The following is a 17,027-nucleotide window of genomic DNA, read 5'->3' as shown; positions in this document are numbered from 1 at the left end:
CAGCCCTCGAGCAGGATACATGCCTGCCCCTAAGCAAGATGGCACCACTGGCTTCACAACACTACTCTACCATACGCAGGACTGCGCCGCCCTTAATAAAGATGGCGCAGTTCCCACCGTTCGCCGTTCTGCGGGCCAGAGATGCTGTACGCATGCGCAGCACTCCAGCGTCTGTCCCCTGGCCGGGGAGGCAGTTGCGCCTGCGTGTGACCCGAGAGGCGAGGGGGCGGGGCCTAGTTAGAATTTTGGCGGGTGACCCGGCTGAGGGGAGCGGAGCTGGGCGCGGTAAGTGCGGGGCCTGCCCGGAGCAGGAGATCGGGGGCCGTTAGAGGAGGAGGAAGAGGGGTCGGGGATCTGCGGGAGTCCCGGCGACCGGGGTTGTGGATTCCTGGGCAGGGGTCTCCGAGGGGCGAGAGGGGGACACGGGGTCTGTGCTCGGGGAGGGGGATTCGGGGGCAGGGGTCCCAGGCGGGGAAGGATCGGGGGTCTCAGGGGGGGAGGGATCCCCTTGTCATCTCAGGAGGGTCGCTGAGGGAGGAGTCCCGCGGGGGCAAGGATCGGGTCGGGGGGGACTCCAGGAGGAGAGGAGATCCGGGCTGTGGATTGCCTGGGTGGGAGAAGGGGGCTGGGGATCCCTGGGGGCGGGAGGGGGAGTCCCGTGGGGGGCAGGTTCGGTGCTGGGGGATGTGGAGTCGGGGTGCGGGGATGGCTCTGGCGGCGCCAAGGGAAGGGAAGGGGCGGGGGGAAGAGTCATGGATAGTTCTGGGAGGTGTCTCTGTCTGGATGCTCATGAGGCCGGTCACGGCTGTGAAGCATCTCGTAGGTGATTCAAAGAGATGGGGAGTGGGTCAGAAATGAAACCAGCTCCTCCCTGACTGCTCCCCACGCACCCTGCAGGGTAACCGGGGAGCCCCACGCTGCACCCGATCTCCTGATGTACTCCCTTTTCCATGGGGTGATGATTAAAATGTTATGGCTCCAGCTCCCTTTGCCTTGCTGCGTGTGGCTGTGTGCCAGGATGGACCTCAGCATTGTTTGGATGTGGGAGGGGGCAGGAGGTTGAGGCACTAGATGGGGTGAGGCGGGCTCTGGGCGGTGCTTACCTGGTGGGCTTCCCAGAAGTGGTGACATCCCCCTCGCTCAGCTGCTAGGCAGAGGCGTGGCCAGGCAGCTCTGCGGGCTGCCTTTGCCTGCAGACACCTCCCCCGCAGCTCCCGTTGGCGGTGGTTCCTGGCCAATGGGAGCTGTGAAGCCAGTGCTCTGGGTGGGGGCAGCCCGCAGAGCTGAGCGGGGGGGATGTCGCCACTTCCGAAGAGCCCCCTGGGTAAGCACCGCCTAGAGCCTGCCTCACCCTGTCCGGTGCCCCAACCCCCTGCTCCCTGCCACACGGGGATGGGGTGCAGCACGGTGACCCGAGACTGCCCCAGCAGGGGCCAGTGCATCTGGTGTAGGCAGGGGCTGCCTGAGCTGCCCCTGAGCAAGGTGCACCGGCCGCTGCAGAAGTCATGGAAAGTCACGGAATCCGTGACTTCCTTGACAAACTTGCAGCCTTAAACATTATCACTTTGGCTGAAACTTCTCAAGCAGCTTTAGAGTTTACAGCAAACATTTCTTAGGGGTGGTTTACACTAGGAGCTTACATGGGTTTAGCTATGTCTTTCAGGGGTGTGAAAATTCCACCCCCCTGAGAGATGTACATATACCAACCTAACCCCTGGTGTAGACAACACTAGGTCAACAGAAGAATTTTTCCGTCGACCCCTCTCAGGGAGGTGGATGGAGTACCTACACCGGCGAACATAGGTAGTGTCTACACTGAAGCGCTACATAACCATAGATCTCTGTGTGTGTATAAGAAACTGTGCTACTTGATATTAGTAGTTCTTGTTCTGCCATCACCCACTCTATTTTTGCTGTCCCTTGTATCTTATTTTCTGACTTCAGGAGTTAAACTCTTTGGGGTATGGGGCCATATCTGTTTTTCTCAGTAATGCTCCTGGCACACTTTTGGGTGCTGCACCCAATTTCATTTATCCACTTGACTCTTCAGTGCTGACCAAATGATGTTTTCCCCATTAAATAAACTTTCCAGATTATTGTTTGATGATCTCTAAAGCAGTGTTCAATGTCTTTGAAGAAATCTGCTTGTCCAGTAACCTATAATAAGCAATAGGAGAAACTGAGTTCTTCCCACGCACCACCACTTGTTTCCTGTCTAATTAATAATATCAAAGTTTGGTGCTCCAGATTTCTAGGGAAGTGTCCATATGTTTGGATCATCATCCTGAAATATACTGAAATACTCATATACTGAAATAATCATATACTGAAATAAAAACGGGTCCATCTATTTTAATGACTGTGTGTTGAAAGAAGCACAAGAAACCTAGAAATAAAACACAGATTTATAAGAGTGAGAGTGATTAACCATTAGAACAAACTATCAAAGGAAGTGGTGGATTCTCCATCTCTTGAAGCTTTCAAATCAAAACTGGATGCCTTTCTGGAAGATACTCTATAATAAAACACAAGTTATTTGGTTCAATACAGGAGTAAGTGGATGAAACTCTATGGGTTGTGTTACACAGGAGGTCCAAATAGGAGAGCCATTGGTCCCTTCAGGCTTTAAAAATCTATGAATCTATTAACATGTTTGGGTGGTTTGTTTTTTAAATAAGGAACCTAATGTTCTGATGCTGCAAAGAGCTCAGCATGGAGCCCAATTGACTTCAGTTGTTGACCTTGGGCCTGCATGTAGCTCACTGCAGGATCAGAATCTAAGTGCAGAAAAATGAAATGCAACATTATAGAGATCTTAAACCAAAAATTAGAGTTCACATAAGATGAGACACAAAAAGTAAGCATAGTAAATAGAGGAACTGGGGAAGAAACACTTGCTAAAGGGAGGTGGGCATGGTTTGTAAGTTACTTCTGAGTTACTTTGGTATAAATGTGAGCCTGTAATTCAGTGTCCCTACAATAAGAAACCAATGATAGTTTATGGACTAAGAAATCATATGTACATGCAAAGTAGAGGAGATAAGCTCACCATGTTGAGGGAGCCTGTGTTGTCTAATGGTTAAATCATGGGACTGGATTCTCATCCCTGCTCTGCCATTAATTTGCTATGTAGTGGTATAGAAGTGTAAACTATTTCAGTTGGAAGTTTTGAGAGGATTATTATCATCTGTGCATAGGGGGTTGGTGAAATAAGGAAGTGGCCAAGACAGCAACAATTGCAGTTCTAAATAGTTAAACACATTAAGAAATCTTTGGATTTGTGTCCCCAGTTTATGCATTGAATCCTTGTTTTATTTGTCATTCAAGTTAACAAGATTGCTGCTTTTCTCTCCCTAACAGCTGAGATTCTTCCTTTGGGGACTCTGCTGAAGAAGTCCTGTTGAAATCATGGATGGTGAGAAATGCAGTTTTCCTTCCCCCCGCTTTCCTTTTACATCTAGGGCCAATAAATGAGTGTAGTTAATGAGTTCAGAGTTAATGAGTTCATGGTTGTAAACTGCATTTAACTAGTGTAAAATTAAATGACAGTAATTGTTTATTAGCAGATGCCTTTGAGGTCCAGAGACTAAGGCTATGTCTACCCTAGCACTTTTATTGTTAAAACTTTTGTCGGTCGGGTGTAGAAAAAACACACCCCTGAATGACAAAAGTTTCACCAACAAAAGTGCCAGTGTGGACAGCACTATGTTGGCGGGAGACACTCTCCCGCCAACATAGCAACTGCCGCTCGTTGGGGGTGGTTTAATTATGCCGGCCGGAGAGCTCTCTCCCGCCAGCATAGAGCAGCTACACAGGAGACCTTATAGTGGCACAGCTCCAACAGTACAGCTGTGCCGCTATAAGGTCTGTAGTGTAGAAGTATCCGAAATCCCCTACCAATCTATACAAAATGCCTCCTTCAATTGGGCTGCTTTGGCACATCTTGTTATATCGATAAAATAAAAACCAGCAGGATCTTACTAAAGGGGAAAAGGCAAAATGCCACATTTATTGTGAATACAGAAAGAATCATAGTAAGCAGTTAGTTATAGCTATAACATTCCATTCAATCTCATATTTATTCACACATTCATTCATACACACACACACACAGAGGTTCTGCGAGGTTGTTATCATAGTTACCAGCCTTGGAGTTGCTCATGCCAAGCCACTTGCCAGGTGGCCTGGACATGAGGAGGGAGCAGGGCCTTGTCAGATGCTCATCTGATGCTCCTGGAAGTTGGTTTGCAGAATCAGACCCCAAAGTTCTCACTTTCTAGAGTCCATTTTTATAGGAATTTCTTCCTATGCCAGTCTATGGGAATTGCTTCATCATGCTGTTGCTGAATCAATCAGCAGATAGCACATTCCTGATGACTCCATGCTGCCGGGTGTTATCTTGTTCTTTGGTTCTCCCATTCTTGAGGCTGTTGGGTGGATTCCAGTCTGCCCTCCGGGGGTCCTCTGGTTATTTCCACTTGACGCCATCTTCAGCCAATGGACGCTGGATTCTTAGGCTGGCACCTCCCTGATCATTCAGTTATTATCCACACCAAACATCCATTCACATACATCCTCTATCTCTATTTTAATCACAATTGTTAACAAAGTGAGATGAATACAACAAAAGGGTGGGGAGTCTCTGGGTGCTGTTTCTGTTGTTACAGAGTATTGCTTTGAGTCTCTCTCTCTGTGAACTGCTTTGAGAACAGACTCTGTCTCAGGATGTACTAACACAATTAGCAGCTTGCAAGTTTCACACAGAGAGGGAGAGAAACAGTACCAAAACCCAAGAGACCTCTTAATTAGTAATACCCTGGAATTTAAACTATGGGGAATCAAACTCATTTGTGATTTTAACACAGAACTTCTTTAATATGATCCAACAATCTTCAGCATCAAAGGCTAAATCACGCGATTGTTCTTTCCTTTGAATTTCATCTCCCCTCAGTCTGTTTCGTTCCTCTCTCTCTACTCATGTTTCTTTACTGCCTGGTCCCTTCTGGCCCTGCACATATTTCCTTGGTGCTTGATCCCCTTCTTCCCCAGACATGCTGCCCAGCTGCTTGGTCCCCAGGCTCTCCTGGATATGCTCCCCTTCTTCTTTGATCCCATTGATATTTCCTGCTGATGACTGGCAGTTCCACCCCCGCTAGTGGCTCTGATCCTTTTGGACAGCTCCTGTTTCTACTTTTTCAGACCTCCAGGCTCTTCTTTGTAATGAGGCTGCCAACAAGGAAATGCTAGCAAATTGGGGCCTGCCAGCTTTCTGCGGGCCATTGATGGACCACAGTTTGGAAGCCTGGGCAATAAACCAAAAATTAATCTAGAACTAAAATAATATAGAGCATACCTAACAAGCTGTAGAAATCTCCTGTCATTCACTGTGTTTCTGCCTGCAGCTCCAATGTACCTTTCTTGATCAACATAGCTGACAATTTCCGCTCCTTGCTTTGTTGTTTCCCATGTAATTTTTTTTATACATAACGAATTTTAAAGAAATAGTGTCTCAGATACATTGTTTTACATTAGACGAAGAGATTGGAAGCTATTCTGTATTGCATTGTTGTCTTCCTTTTTCCAACAGCAGATTTGCTTGGGGCTAACTTATGGTTTTATAAAAAAAACCAGTGCTCTAATTACATCTAATTAGCGATCGACTTTTCTTTGTAATTAGATGTGATTGCAATATCTTGGGCACATATTACATTGCAGTTTTCCTTTAATTGGGCTGTGGTGACTCTTGGTTTGATTGGTTTGTTGCAGGTGATGAAGACTTGGAGCTGTTGGCTTCCCTGTTAGAAGAGAATGAGGTAGCTGAGGATGAGAATACTCCTGAAGAGACCACAGCTCACTCAGATGAGGCTGGAGAACCAGATGAGTATGATGAGCTGTTTGACGCAGAGGATGATGCATCCTACACCGAGGAGGTTGATGCTGAGGAGAGTGAAGCCAGTGAGCAGAAGGAAAATGCATCTGCGTTGTTTGGAGATGTGGATGACCTGACAGAAGAAGAGGAAGAAACTGTACAGGAAATACCCTGTTCTCCAGCTCTCAATCAGGAGAAGGAGAAAAACAATCAAGATTTGCAAGGTTTGCTAAACAGCAATTTTTGTCTGATTTGTCATACCCTTCAAGCTCATGACCTTCAAATATATATAGTCTCTTTACAAGCTGCGGGGATCACTAGAGAGCTGATTGGGGTGTACCAGAGGGCTCACGGGATTGGTTAGGGATATAGAGCTCTTCCTCTCAAGTCTCCAGTTCAACTCCAGCCCTGTGGGGAAGTGGTTGAAAGCGCTCATGAAGACTCTTGAGTGGCCTGGGTTAAGTAAGTATATTGGGGTTAGTCCAGTTTTAAATGTCCACATGGCAAAATTTACCATCCCAAATGCCACCTTTGTCAATAGAGAGACCAAGGACTGAATGAGCCCGTTCTATGGACAAAGAGTTCTTCACCCTCTAGGGCTGTCACTCTGGCACCTTTCACCAGTACAAAAAAAATAATCACACACTTAAACTTCAACAACAGGCAGTTCATCAGAACTGCTTCTTGTGTGTTTATTGATCTTTGGGGCTGAATCTGATTGCATTGGTTAAAGTCTTAATATAAAAATGAGCATCAGAGTAACTTAAAGGGGTAGTATCAATGCTATTGTTACTATGCTAAGTTGAGCCATGGAGACACACACCTGTTGCCAATCGCAGCTGTACGGTCCAGTCCTGGTACTTTTGAAGCTGGTACTGAGTACTCTCACTTCATTGCTTGTATTGAGAGGAAATATTAATGCACATGGCATAGCATCACCTAAGTAGTGTTGATTGTATGAAGAAATACCTTTGTTAAAGAAAAATTCAGCTCCAGTGGGGCTGCTGGGAAAGTCTGTGCTCCCTGTGAGCCTTACAGAACTTGAGCTTTCTTTTTATCATGGCGTCAGTCCTTTTTCTCTCTCCCCTTAGAATCACTTCTAAATTCCCATGATTTAGTAAAGCCACTAAGCTTCCAGTAATCTTGTAAATCTTAATCCATGCTGGTTTCCTGCTAGCTTCATTATTTCTTTTCTCTCCTAGACGAGCTGAGGAAATTGCAAGAGCAGATGAAGAAGTTACAGGAGCAGTTACAAATGACTGCAATTGGGCAGCCATCCAGCTCAGGCCCTCAGAAAAAAACCCTTGGTAACTAGGTTAATTAAACACATTTCTCATGTCTCCACATCCAAACTTGTATTTATAGTCAAGTCTTGCAGAAAACTAGGTGTCTAGGCAACTAGGCAAAAGCTGTCAACTAGTAGAAGGGGGCAGCCTGGTTGAGAGAACACAGGCCTGGGTTCTGTTCTTTGCTGCTACAAATTTCTTGTGTCACCTTGGGCAAGTCACTAAATCACTGACCCTCAGTTTCCCCATCTGTAAAATGGGGATGATGCTCTGGAGGGTGTTGTACTGACTCACGTGCATAAAGCTCTTTGAGGTCCTCTGATGGAAGCCGCTACATTGGAGCCCATTGTTGGTAGGTGGTACATTTCACACAATATACAGATCACATTGCTTTGTGGTGTTACTGTGAGTGACACACCTGTGTGGTGAATGTGGTAGGGATAAAAGGGAAGAGGGTCATATTTAGGGCTAGCAAAGTGTGTGTTGCCAGTGCTCCAGCTTAATACAGCCTAATGGTTCATTTGTACCTGCTGTCTTGAGTCACTGGAGGATGAATGGCTGGTTTCTACCCAGCTGTTACATTTCAAATGCAGGCTTCAGGAGCTGGCAGCTATATGGAAAGGTTTCCACGTTGAGACCTGTATTTAATTTATACAAGGATGTGTTTAGTTGGAGCAAGTATTAGAGTTTGTGTCCAGCCAATGAGGTCTCATTAATATTCTTTGTTTTTGTTGACCAGGTAAATCGCCCTGTATTCCCTTCAAAGAAAGGAAAACTCCGAAACTCCAGGAGTCACCATGTTTCTCTGCTCAGCTCAACGGCCCTTTATCAATAACCAAACAGGGAGCCCAGAAACCAAAACATTCACCATCAGGTATAGGTCTTAGTAACTAGGTTCTGGTGCAGTTAAGCTGCCTTAGCGCTATGCTGCTGTCTGGTAAATATTAGCTCTCGTCTGAGAATATGAAAGTTACACTGTAGATCTGAGGCACTGGCTTCGTCTCTTAAAGGAAACTGCGTCACTTGAGTCATTTACAAGTGAGCAGGAGTTAGTCCTTGAGATTCCACTACAGGGAACAATCTTGTACTTAGGAGGCACAGCTGACTAGCAGAATAAGTTTTTCTCCATCGCTACTGTGGGTAATATGGTCTAGGTTGGTGTCTCTTGTTAAGTTTTTAAATTGCTGAATTTTATAACTGAGAATATTGTTTTTCATTCGTTATGCAGATTTTCCTTCTTATTTACAGAGAATAAGAGTCCTCCTCCAAGGCCAATATCAAGTTCATCATTTCAACCACTCAGATCTACTCCTGGGAACAGGCCCAAAATGGCCACCAGAGACCGGACTCCTCAAGTGCAAGGGAGTTCCAGTGTGACTGATCAGCCAGTCTCTGTGGAAACCTTCTCTGGACTCAGATTAAGGTCAGTGACCCAAAGCTGTTCTGGATGTCAAGGGAACATTTTTAAATAACAGGAGAGATGTGATCCTTCTAATGGACTGTCCCAAAGGTTCTTCCTTTGTCAAATGTATTGTGAATGGGGATCTCGGGCTGTCAGACCAGGGTGAAATTTCTGGTTGGCAGTATTTTATAAATAGCTTTCCCATCCCAGAATGAATATTCTCTGATCAGGGTGGAATGTTAATAATCTAGCAGCAGCACTGGTAGGTAGTTCAGTAATTAGACAGCAACATCTCTGCTGGCTTATTTACCATTTTTTGTCCTCTTCTACAGATGCTAACCATGCTGTTTTCACCTAGAGTCCATTTCTAACAATGCAGTAATTTTATTAGACAGTGTGCTTAGAACTGCTTCTGTCACAATATGTTCAGAGATGGTGTGGAGGCAAGGGAGACATGATGGAGCCTGCTCCTGCTTCAATCAAAATGAATGGGTGTCTTGCTATGGACTTCAATGTGAGCAGGAGGGGGCCCTCAGGAGTTGACCCATATTCCCAATGCTTGTTGTGACCACAAAAGGTCTCTTGTTACTTGAAATGGCTTTCCTCATTGGAAAGAGCGGTGAATTTCAAACCCGCACTCATGCTTGGGCAGCAATATTGTTCAGTCCTTGCTGAAATGAATAGAATTAACCACAGATACAAGTTTAACTTGTTGTGTTGGTACTTGGACACAACTAATTACATCAGCAGCCTTCAAATATTTGTATGTTTAACACCAGTAACTGACAGGAATTGTTTCAGGTTTTCTAAGATTGTACAGCTAGGAGGAATGGGATGAAATCGGGTGCAGAACATACTTTTCATTGACTCCTATTAGACTGTGGAGTGATCTACCGGGGGGATGCTGGGCTCTTTAAGAACAGAGCACTACATACTGTACTCCCAAGAACAGTCCTGCAATGATGGTGGTTGGGGATGGGCTAGACAGTCTAATAGGTCTCTTGCTGTAATTTCATGAATGTAAAAGCTATTGATCATCTCCATGTATTGGTGCTAATGTTAGTGGTCTCTATATGCTCTGTTTCTTCATGTAGAAAACCCCGTGTGTCATCAGTGGAAATAGACAGGAAAATGGCTGGACGGAAACTGATCAGACTGTCTCAACTGCAAGGCAAGCTGGCTGGGGGGAATCTGGAGGAAACAGACTGGGTAACATTTGGAGTCATAATAAAGAAAATCACCCCTCAGAGCTCAAATAACGTAAGCAGTTTTGTTCTATTCTCAATTAAATGAGGGTATTTTCACTGACAGGCTAATTAGATTTTGCACATTTTGTCAGCCAACTCCACATTCTTGTTTTAATTAAAACAAGCTACTATATTACGTTTGAATATTCTCGGTAGTCTAGGTTAATTCAATGCTGCTAGTGTCAGCTCTCATATGAGAACCTGGATGCATGGCATAAGATTGTCACCTACAGAATGATGTATAAATCTGCTCATTCTGTTGTGGTACATGCATTCTGTAGGATTATTTCATCTTTATTATGACTTATATTGTTATGAATTGCTAAATTCACTAGTTTTGGCCCCCAGAAGAGCAGCTACCTCTATGAAAGCAGAATATTAAATAGATCACAATATTAAATAGCACCAAAAAAAATAAAACCTCCAAACTTCATTTTTATTCTTTATCCTCCAAATTTCAATCACGTGGTCCTGCAGTCCCAAAAGGTGAGCTGATGTCTAGCTCATGAAATCACAAGATAGAAAAGATCTGTTAGGTCACTCAGTCGTTTTCCCTTCCAATGAAGGCTTGGCAGAATTCAATTGTTATTATTTATAATTTTGAGAGATATCAATATTTATTTTTAAGCATTTTTTTCCCTATATTTATCCATTTAAATTTTCACAGTTGCAGGAAATTATGGAGGGGACAAACAATAACTAATGACAATAGATGTTGAGATTCAAAAAGTTAAAGGGTTATAAGTGTTAAAAAACAAATTGTCAACATCCCATGTCAAAATATACAAATATATACAAATATATACAAAGTACGTAGCTGAAAATCAAACTCTAATAAGTTCCCAAGCAGAATTTTTCTTTCTTTGCGTATTTGTAAATTTCGGTTATCATTATTGGAAATATTTTTTGTTGGTTTGTGTGTAAGGTGAAATAGATGTTTGTTGACATTTACCAATTAAAATTCAATCCTTCCAAGCCTACTTATCATAGACTTACTAGGGCTTTGTTCAATCTTGTTCTAAAAATGCCAAATCATGGGGCTTCTACCAGTTCACTTGTGATCATTCTACAAGCTAGTATTTTGTCATCAGACGACACGGAGCTGAACACAAGGTCTGTGTTCTAGATCCAGCTAGGTAGTCTTAGGCAAAACTCTGCCTCAATTTCATCATCTGTAAAATGGGGTCAACTCATACTGTACGGGATATTGCGGATTAATAAGAGTCTGTGTGAAGTGCTCTATAGCTATTAAGTATTGGTAACAGGAGCAAGAACAGCGGTCACAATTACATGTTTAACAATTACCTTTGTAAGTAAATAATGTTGTCATAGTATTCCCTAGCCTATACTAAATATAGAGAACAAAGGCAAAATAGTAACAAGTTTCGTGCAGATTGCGGTAAGCCTGGGCAATATCAGTGGTTTTCTTATTAAGATCTTAAAGGGAAAACCAATGTCTGTTCCAGGGCAAAACTTTCAGTATCTGGCGGCTGAACGACCTGCGTGATCTGAACAGCTGTGTCTCGTTGTTTTTGTTCGGTGATGTCCACAAAGAACACTGGAAGACAGACCAAGGCATGGTCATTGGGCTGCTCAATGCTAATCCCATGAAACCTAAAGAGGGCTCGGATGAGGTAAGAGTGTTTTTATTCTCTTGGACTCATAATTTTATTGGGCTGTCACTGGGAAATGTTTCAAAACACTTTGCCCAACTGATGTTGTAATTCAGAGTGCCCTCAGAAGGAAAAGTGCTAGGAAATTCATATCCCACCCTGCAATGCATTCTATAAAATACCTCCAGCCCTACCACAGCTCCTTGTCTTGTTTCCCTGGAACCCTGAGCATATAAAGCTGGGATTTCCTTTTCCTCACTTGACAATAAACAGATTATATGTCGAGAGGGTCTCTTAGAATCATAGAATATCAGGGTTGGAAGGGACCCCAGAAGGTCATCTAGTCCAACCCCCTGCTCGAAGCAGGACCAATTCCCAGTTAAATCATCCCAGCCAGGGCTTTGTCAAGCCTGACCTTAAAAACCTCTAAGGAAGGAGATTCTACCACCTCCCTAGGTAACGCATTCCAGTGTTTCACCACCCTCTTAGTGAAAAAGTTTTTCCTAATATCCAATCTAAACCTTCCCCACTGCAACTTGAGACCATTACTCCTCGTTCTGTCATCTGCTACCATTGAGAACAGTCTAGAGCCATCCTCTTTGGAACCCCCTTTCAGGTAGTTGAAAGCAGCTATCAAATCCCCCCTCATTCTTCTCTTCTGCAGGCTAAACAATCCCAGCTCCCTCAGCCTCTCCTCATAAGTCATGTGTTCTAGACCCCTAATCATTTTTGTTGCCCTTCGCTGGACTCTCTCCAATTTATCCACATCCTTCTTGAAGTGTGGGGCCCAAAACTGGACACAGTACTCCAGATGAGGCCTCACCAATGTCGAATAGAGGGGAACGATCACGTTCCTCGATCTGCTCTCTTGTTTTTCCCTTTTCTTTCCTTTTCCAGAAGGCTAGGAGTTTTTACCTCCTCTTTTCCGTTAGAGCCACTGTTTTTCAGTAATTCTCCCTGTACCTGATTTATGGGCATATAGCAGTATTTGACCCCTTGTCACAATGACCGCCAATCCGCTTCTGAGGAAGGCCAATACCCCTTCTGGTACAGGCGGTGCCTTGAACTGCGGTGGACAGTGAGCTAGCCTGAGCCCTTGTGTACAGTGGGCTAGCCTGCTATAAATCTTTCAATTAAAGTGAACTGTAAAAGGTGCTAACTTCCAGTAATGACATATGAAGCCGTCTGTCTATCCACAGAATGCATACAGCATGGTCCATAGCAATGCAGCCTAGTCATACCAATATAGCTAAGCTCTGTTCCAAGGATGACCGTGTTCAGGGCTGAGCAGGTATTTGGTCTCCATGCCTGTTCAGTCTTTGGCTTCTCTGTGGAGACTTCCAGCAGCCGGGCCACTTGATGGTGGCTTTTGTCCTGCGAACACATGTTCACTAGAAATTTGGACTGAGACCATCTACTGGCTCATAATCCATCAATTTGCTGTCCTGTGGTAAATTACATTTGGTCACTACCAACCTAGACAGGAACTGAACCAATGACCTGGAGATCAAGGGCTCTGTTTCATTACCATCCTGTGACCTATCCAGCCCCTCTCCAGAAGTCTGTTTATTGAGCCTTGGGTTTACTCTTTGTGCTGTTTCTTTTTAGATGTGTTTGTCTGTTGATCACCCCCAAAAGATATTACTTTTGGGTGAAGCTCTGGACTTGGGAACCTGCAAAGCTAGGAAGAAGAATGGTGACCCATGTACACAGATTGTTAACCTGGTATGTATCTGTTGTTGCTTTTATGGGTCACTGATGAAGGAAAATCTGGCTGGTGCCTTTGAGCCAGTGCTCTGATTCTGTGCATTACTATTGGGTCGTAATTTATAACTAATGTGTGTGTCATTAGTTGTGTCAATGGGCAGGCCTTCACCTGCATGCCCCCTTGTGGGCTGTTGGTGCTCTACAGGTGGCCTGCCTCGGTTTCCCCATTTTTTTAAGGCTCTCTCAGTCAAATTGCTAAAACTCTTCTCAAGTCCAGAAACGCATCTCCCTGGGGCAGGATTTATTAACAGAATATTCAAAATAAAATTTCTCAAATCCCCATCAAATCTTGACTCCTTGTCTCCCTACTTGGGGTCTCCCAGGCCTTCCCCGCCTCTAGCCTTTTACTCAAAAACTCAGGGTTTCCTGCTGGAGTCTACTTACTCCCTGCAGCCACTCCCTGCTGTCTCAGGCCTCTGCTGAAGCATCTTATGTCCAAAGACTCTGCAGTCTCTCTCTCCCTGAGCATCCCCCCTTGCTGGCAGCTTCCTGCTGCTCTTTATAGGAGAATTATAGAATGGTAAGACTGGAAGAGAGCTCAAGAGATCATCTAGTCCAGTCCCGTGCACTCATGGCAGGACTAAGTATTATCTAGACCATCCCTGACAGGTGTTTGTCTAACCTGCTCTTAACCCAGCTGGTTCTACTAACTAAACCCCACACCCCATCGTCGGTGTGGCAGTCAGGGCTAATGGTATGATACTTGCCTGCTCCAGGCCTGCGGCCTTTAGGGGCAGGCCACTCCATTAAAGGTGGGAAGGTCAAGAAGGAGGAAATGAAATCTTAATCTAATCTAAATATCCTTTGGTCACCATATGCTATGTTAAGATGTGAGCTTTGCCATCTCTGCAAGGGACCCTATGAGAGTGGAGCCCCTCTGATAATCTTTGGGTTCAGTTCTACCCAGATATATACACAAGCAAATGCATCTTGAAAACTGTTCCTTTGTGACTAAGACTCAGTACATGCTCACAGCTCTGATGTCAAGACCATGTATCGAGAGTATAGAGTTGTGAAGAAGGGAGGGTTTGGGTGTGGGGAATATTCTAGTTTCCACTGGCGTCTGAGTTGGTGGTAGTTCATCCAGGCTGAGAGTTCAGACAGATGTGGGGATGAGCAGAGAGGGGAATCATCCCAATAAGAGCAGAGCCGAGCACCCACAGGTAGGTGTAGAAGGAAAAGAATACAGGCTTAGTACAGAACCTTGAAGGATACCAGCAAAATGGGGGAGGATTGGAAGTGGGGTAGAAGCATTTGGAGATGGAGGAGGACGGTAATTGTATAAGACATTTGCAACAACATTGGAACGTGCTTATATGTCAGCACATGGTGACATGGATGTGCAGTATCCTAAACCTCAACTGCATCAATAAACATCTAGAGCCGGCAGTAATGAGCCTTGGGGAGGACATTTTCTGGCGGCTAACCTGGCTGGAGGAGGTGACTGGTTCTTGGCTAACAAGCACAACATGCCTGATCTGGAAGGTATTGCTACTAGAAACCCTGTACATAGAACTACATAGAGAATGACGTTATTTCAACTGTGATGGAAAGTTAATGAACACCATGAGTGGAGGGTGCTGTTCACAGTATTGATCCCTCCCAACAGACAAACTAGGACAATCACTGATTTTAATCTCTATTCTCTCTTGGGTTTATATTGAAACGTGTCTGTAAACTTTTTTAACTGGCTGTAGGAAACTTCTCATTTTTAGTGTTGCTTTTCTTCCATGTCTATGCTTGTAAAGAGGCCGTGTAACTGAAGGTCATGAGCCATGGCCACATACATACTGATGACCCAGATGTCGGTGAGGTGAAACCTTGGACCTGCAGACTTTGAGAATAAGCTATTCTAAGAGGGAATATGTAAGACATTAGTGTGTGGAATCTTGTCTCCCTCTAGTGACTGGTCCCTGCATTATAACAGCCTTCAACCCACAGTGGTAGAGGCCTGTGTGTGTGTTGGTCAAGCTCAATACTTGCTGGTGACTCATCATGTTTGTATGAGCACAGCTTAGTTACAAAAAGATATTGTTGTTTTTCTCAGGGGAAATGTTATCTATCAATCTCCAGTTAGTCTTCAATTACAGAGCTCCCTTATTTCTTTCCTTCAGAATGACTGTGAATATTGCCAGTACCACGTACAATCCCAGTACAAGAGGCTCAGCTCGAAGCGGGCAGATTTGCAGTCTAGCTTCTCCAGTGGCCGTGCTCCAAAAAGGATAGCTTGCAAAAATCCCAGCTTGAAGGAGCGGCTCTGTCAGGATGGGTTTTACTATGGAGGTGTTTCTTCGGCAGCCTACGCAGCCTCAGTGTAAGAGAAACTGCTTAATTTCCTTGCAGCCCTTGGCTCTTTGGCAGAATTCACTTCCTGACTACTTATAAGTGTGCCTGAAGTTACCTTTAAAGAGGCCAGCATTCCTTTGGGTTCACTAAATTAACCAAACAGGAATAAACTGCTCTGAGCCACACCGCATTTGGCAGGGAGCCTGCCTGGCCATCCAAGGTAAGCAGTCAGTGCTTGGATGGAAAACACCTTCCTATCCTTGAGGTGGTGTTGGTGAGTTGGTATGTGATGTTCTTACCTCAGAATCTGTACCACAACAATACCGCATTGTGAGGCTGGGGATGCTGTGCTGCCCTCTTTCAAAGGAGGGGTAAATTTAAGTCCTGAGCACTTAAGGTCATTAAAGATCCCTGGGCACTTTTAACCACTGTGTCCTGGCCAAATGCTATCGTGGGTAATTACATTCTGATGACATATCCCTGGATCTTGTGTTTTTTCACTTCCTAACTTAAATGATATGATGTTGCTGTGTGTTATTAAATACCTACTGCCTCCCACCTGGGAGTGATGGGTGAAGTGAGCTGTATGTATCTGGTCTCTACTTCACATGGGTTCTGAGACTTAATTGGACCCTTTCCAAATCCCAGTGAAGTCAGCAGTGGAAAGACTCCCATTGACTTGAGTGGAAGCTGGATCATGCCCAATACTTGCAAATCACTTTTAGGATTCTCCTAACAATGCTACCTGATTACCTCATTAAATGACATGTGTGGCTGCATGTAGCAATCTCTCCTATCTTTTTCTTGAGCTAAAATTAGCCAGATTTCGTCAAAGTCTCTGTGTCTCCTTAATACTCAGAAATGTGTATCTAAATCTTGGCAGAAATGGGAAGCCCAAGTCTTTGAGATACAAAAGATTACAGCACAATGTCCCTACTTGTGAAGGAAGCACCTGCTCAGAGTGAATGACGGGTAATTGGAGCATTTGGGGAGTTGCTGAGCTGGTACTCAAACTCCAGTACTGCTCCTCACCCTTTACTGCTACATGTCTTGGAGCAGCACTCACTTTTTGTGGGGTTTTGTCTCTGTAGTGCAGCAGCTGCAGCCCCGAAGAAGAAGATACAAACCACTCTCACGAATCTGGTCGTAAAAGGAACTGACGCAATTGTACAGGAAACTAGAGAGAAAATAGGTAACTTTCTTTCTTCCCGTCACATGCTTTCTGCTTGCTGTGTGACATGTCTGTGGAGCCCATGATGTGTGAGCTAGTTTAGAGCCTCTGGGAAATTCTGTAGTTACAAAGATGGCCAGTTTGAATTCACTTCCCCAAATGATGTAAACTACCTCCATCTGGTATCACAGCTGCACAGAGAATGTCCAGCTCTCTTCAGAGTATGTTTTGTACCTCTCTTTTATTATACAACCTCCTGCACGCACATATCTCTGGGATAGAACATTACTGGCCAAAGTGTGGAACTTGCTCCATCCAGTCCTTGGCCAGCATGAAAAAGTTACTGCTAGACTGAGGGAGCACTGGTAATTCTAAGATCTCCAATT

At 44.6% G+C, this 17,027-nt stretch overlaps 1 protein-coding gene across 1 annotated transcript in view; it reads left to right on the top strand.

Moving 5' to 3' along the window:
* The first annotated feature begins 211 nt into the window (after positions 1–211).
* The window catches only part of MCM10 (minichromosome maintenance 10 replication initiation factor), a 33,936-nt gene continuing 17,120 nt past the window's right edge, over positions 212–17,027 (top strand). The window contains exons 1-11 of the mRNA XM_073328741.1: positions 212–285; positions 3,361–3,415; positions 5,767–6,093; positions 7,072–7,176; positions 7,895–8,029; positions 8,404–8,578; positions 9,652–9,817; positions 11,271–11,438; positions 13,026–13,142; positions 15,299–15,498; positions 16,562–16,662. Of these exons, the coding sequence (XP_073184842.1) occupies positions 3,409–3,415; positions 5,767–6,093; positions 7,072–7,176; positions 7,895–8,029; positions 8,404–8,578; positions 9,652–9,817; positions 11,271–11,438; positions 13,026–13,142; positions 15,299–15,498; positions 16,562–16,662 (1,501 nt within the window). The 5' untranslated portion in view covers positions 212–285; positions 3,361–3,408. The remainder of the gene's footprint in view (positions 286–3,360; positions 3,416–5,766; positions 6,094–7,071; positions 7,177–7,894; positions 8,030–8,403; positions 8,579–9,651; positions 9,818–11,270; positions 11,439–13,025; positions 13,143–15,298; positions 15,499–16,561; positions 16,663–17,027) is intronic.

Source organism: Lepidochelys kempii, chromosome 1 (genome assembly GCF_965140265.1).
Source record: "Lepidochelys kempii isolate rLepKem1 chromosome 1, rLepKem1.hap2, whole genome shotgun sequence".
Taxonomy (NCBI): domain Eukaryota; kingdom Metazoa; phylum Chordata; order Testudines; family Cheloniidae; genus Lepidochelys; species Lepidochelys kempii.
Note: the sequence above shows the minus strand (reverse complement) of the source record. Positions and strands in the feature narration are given on the sequence as shown.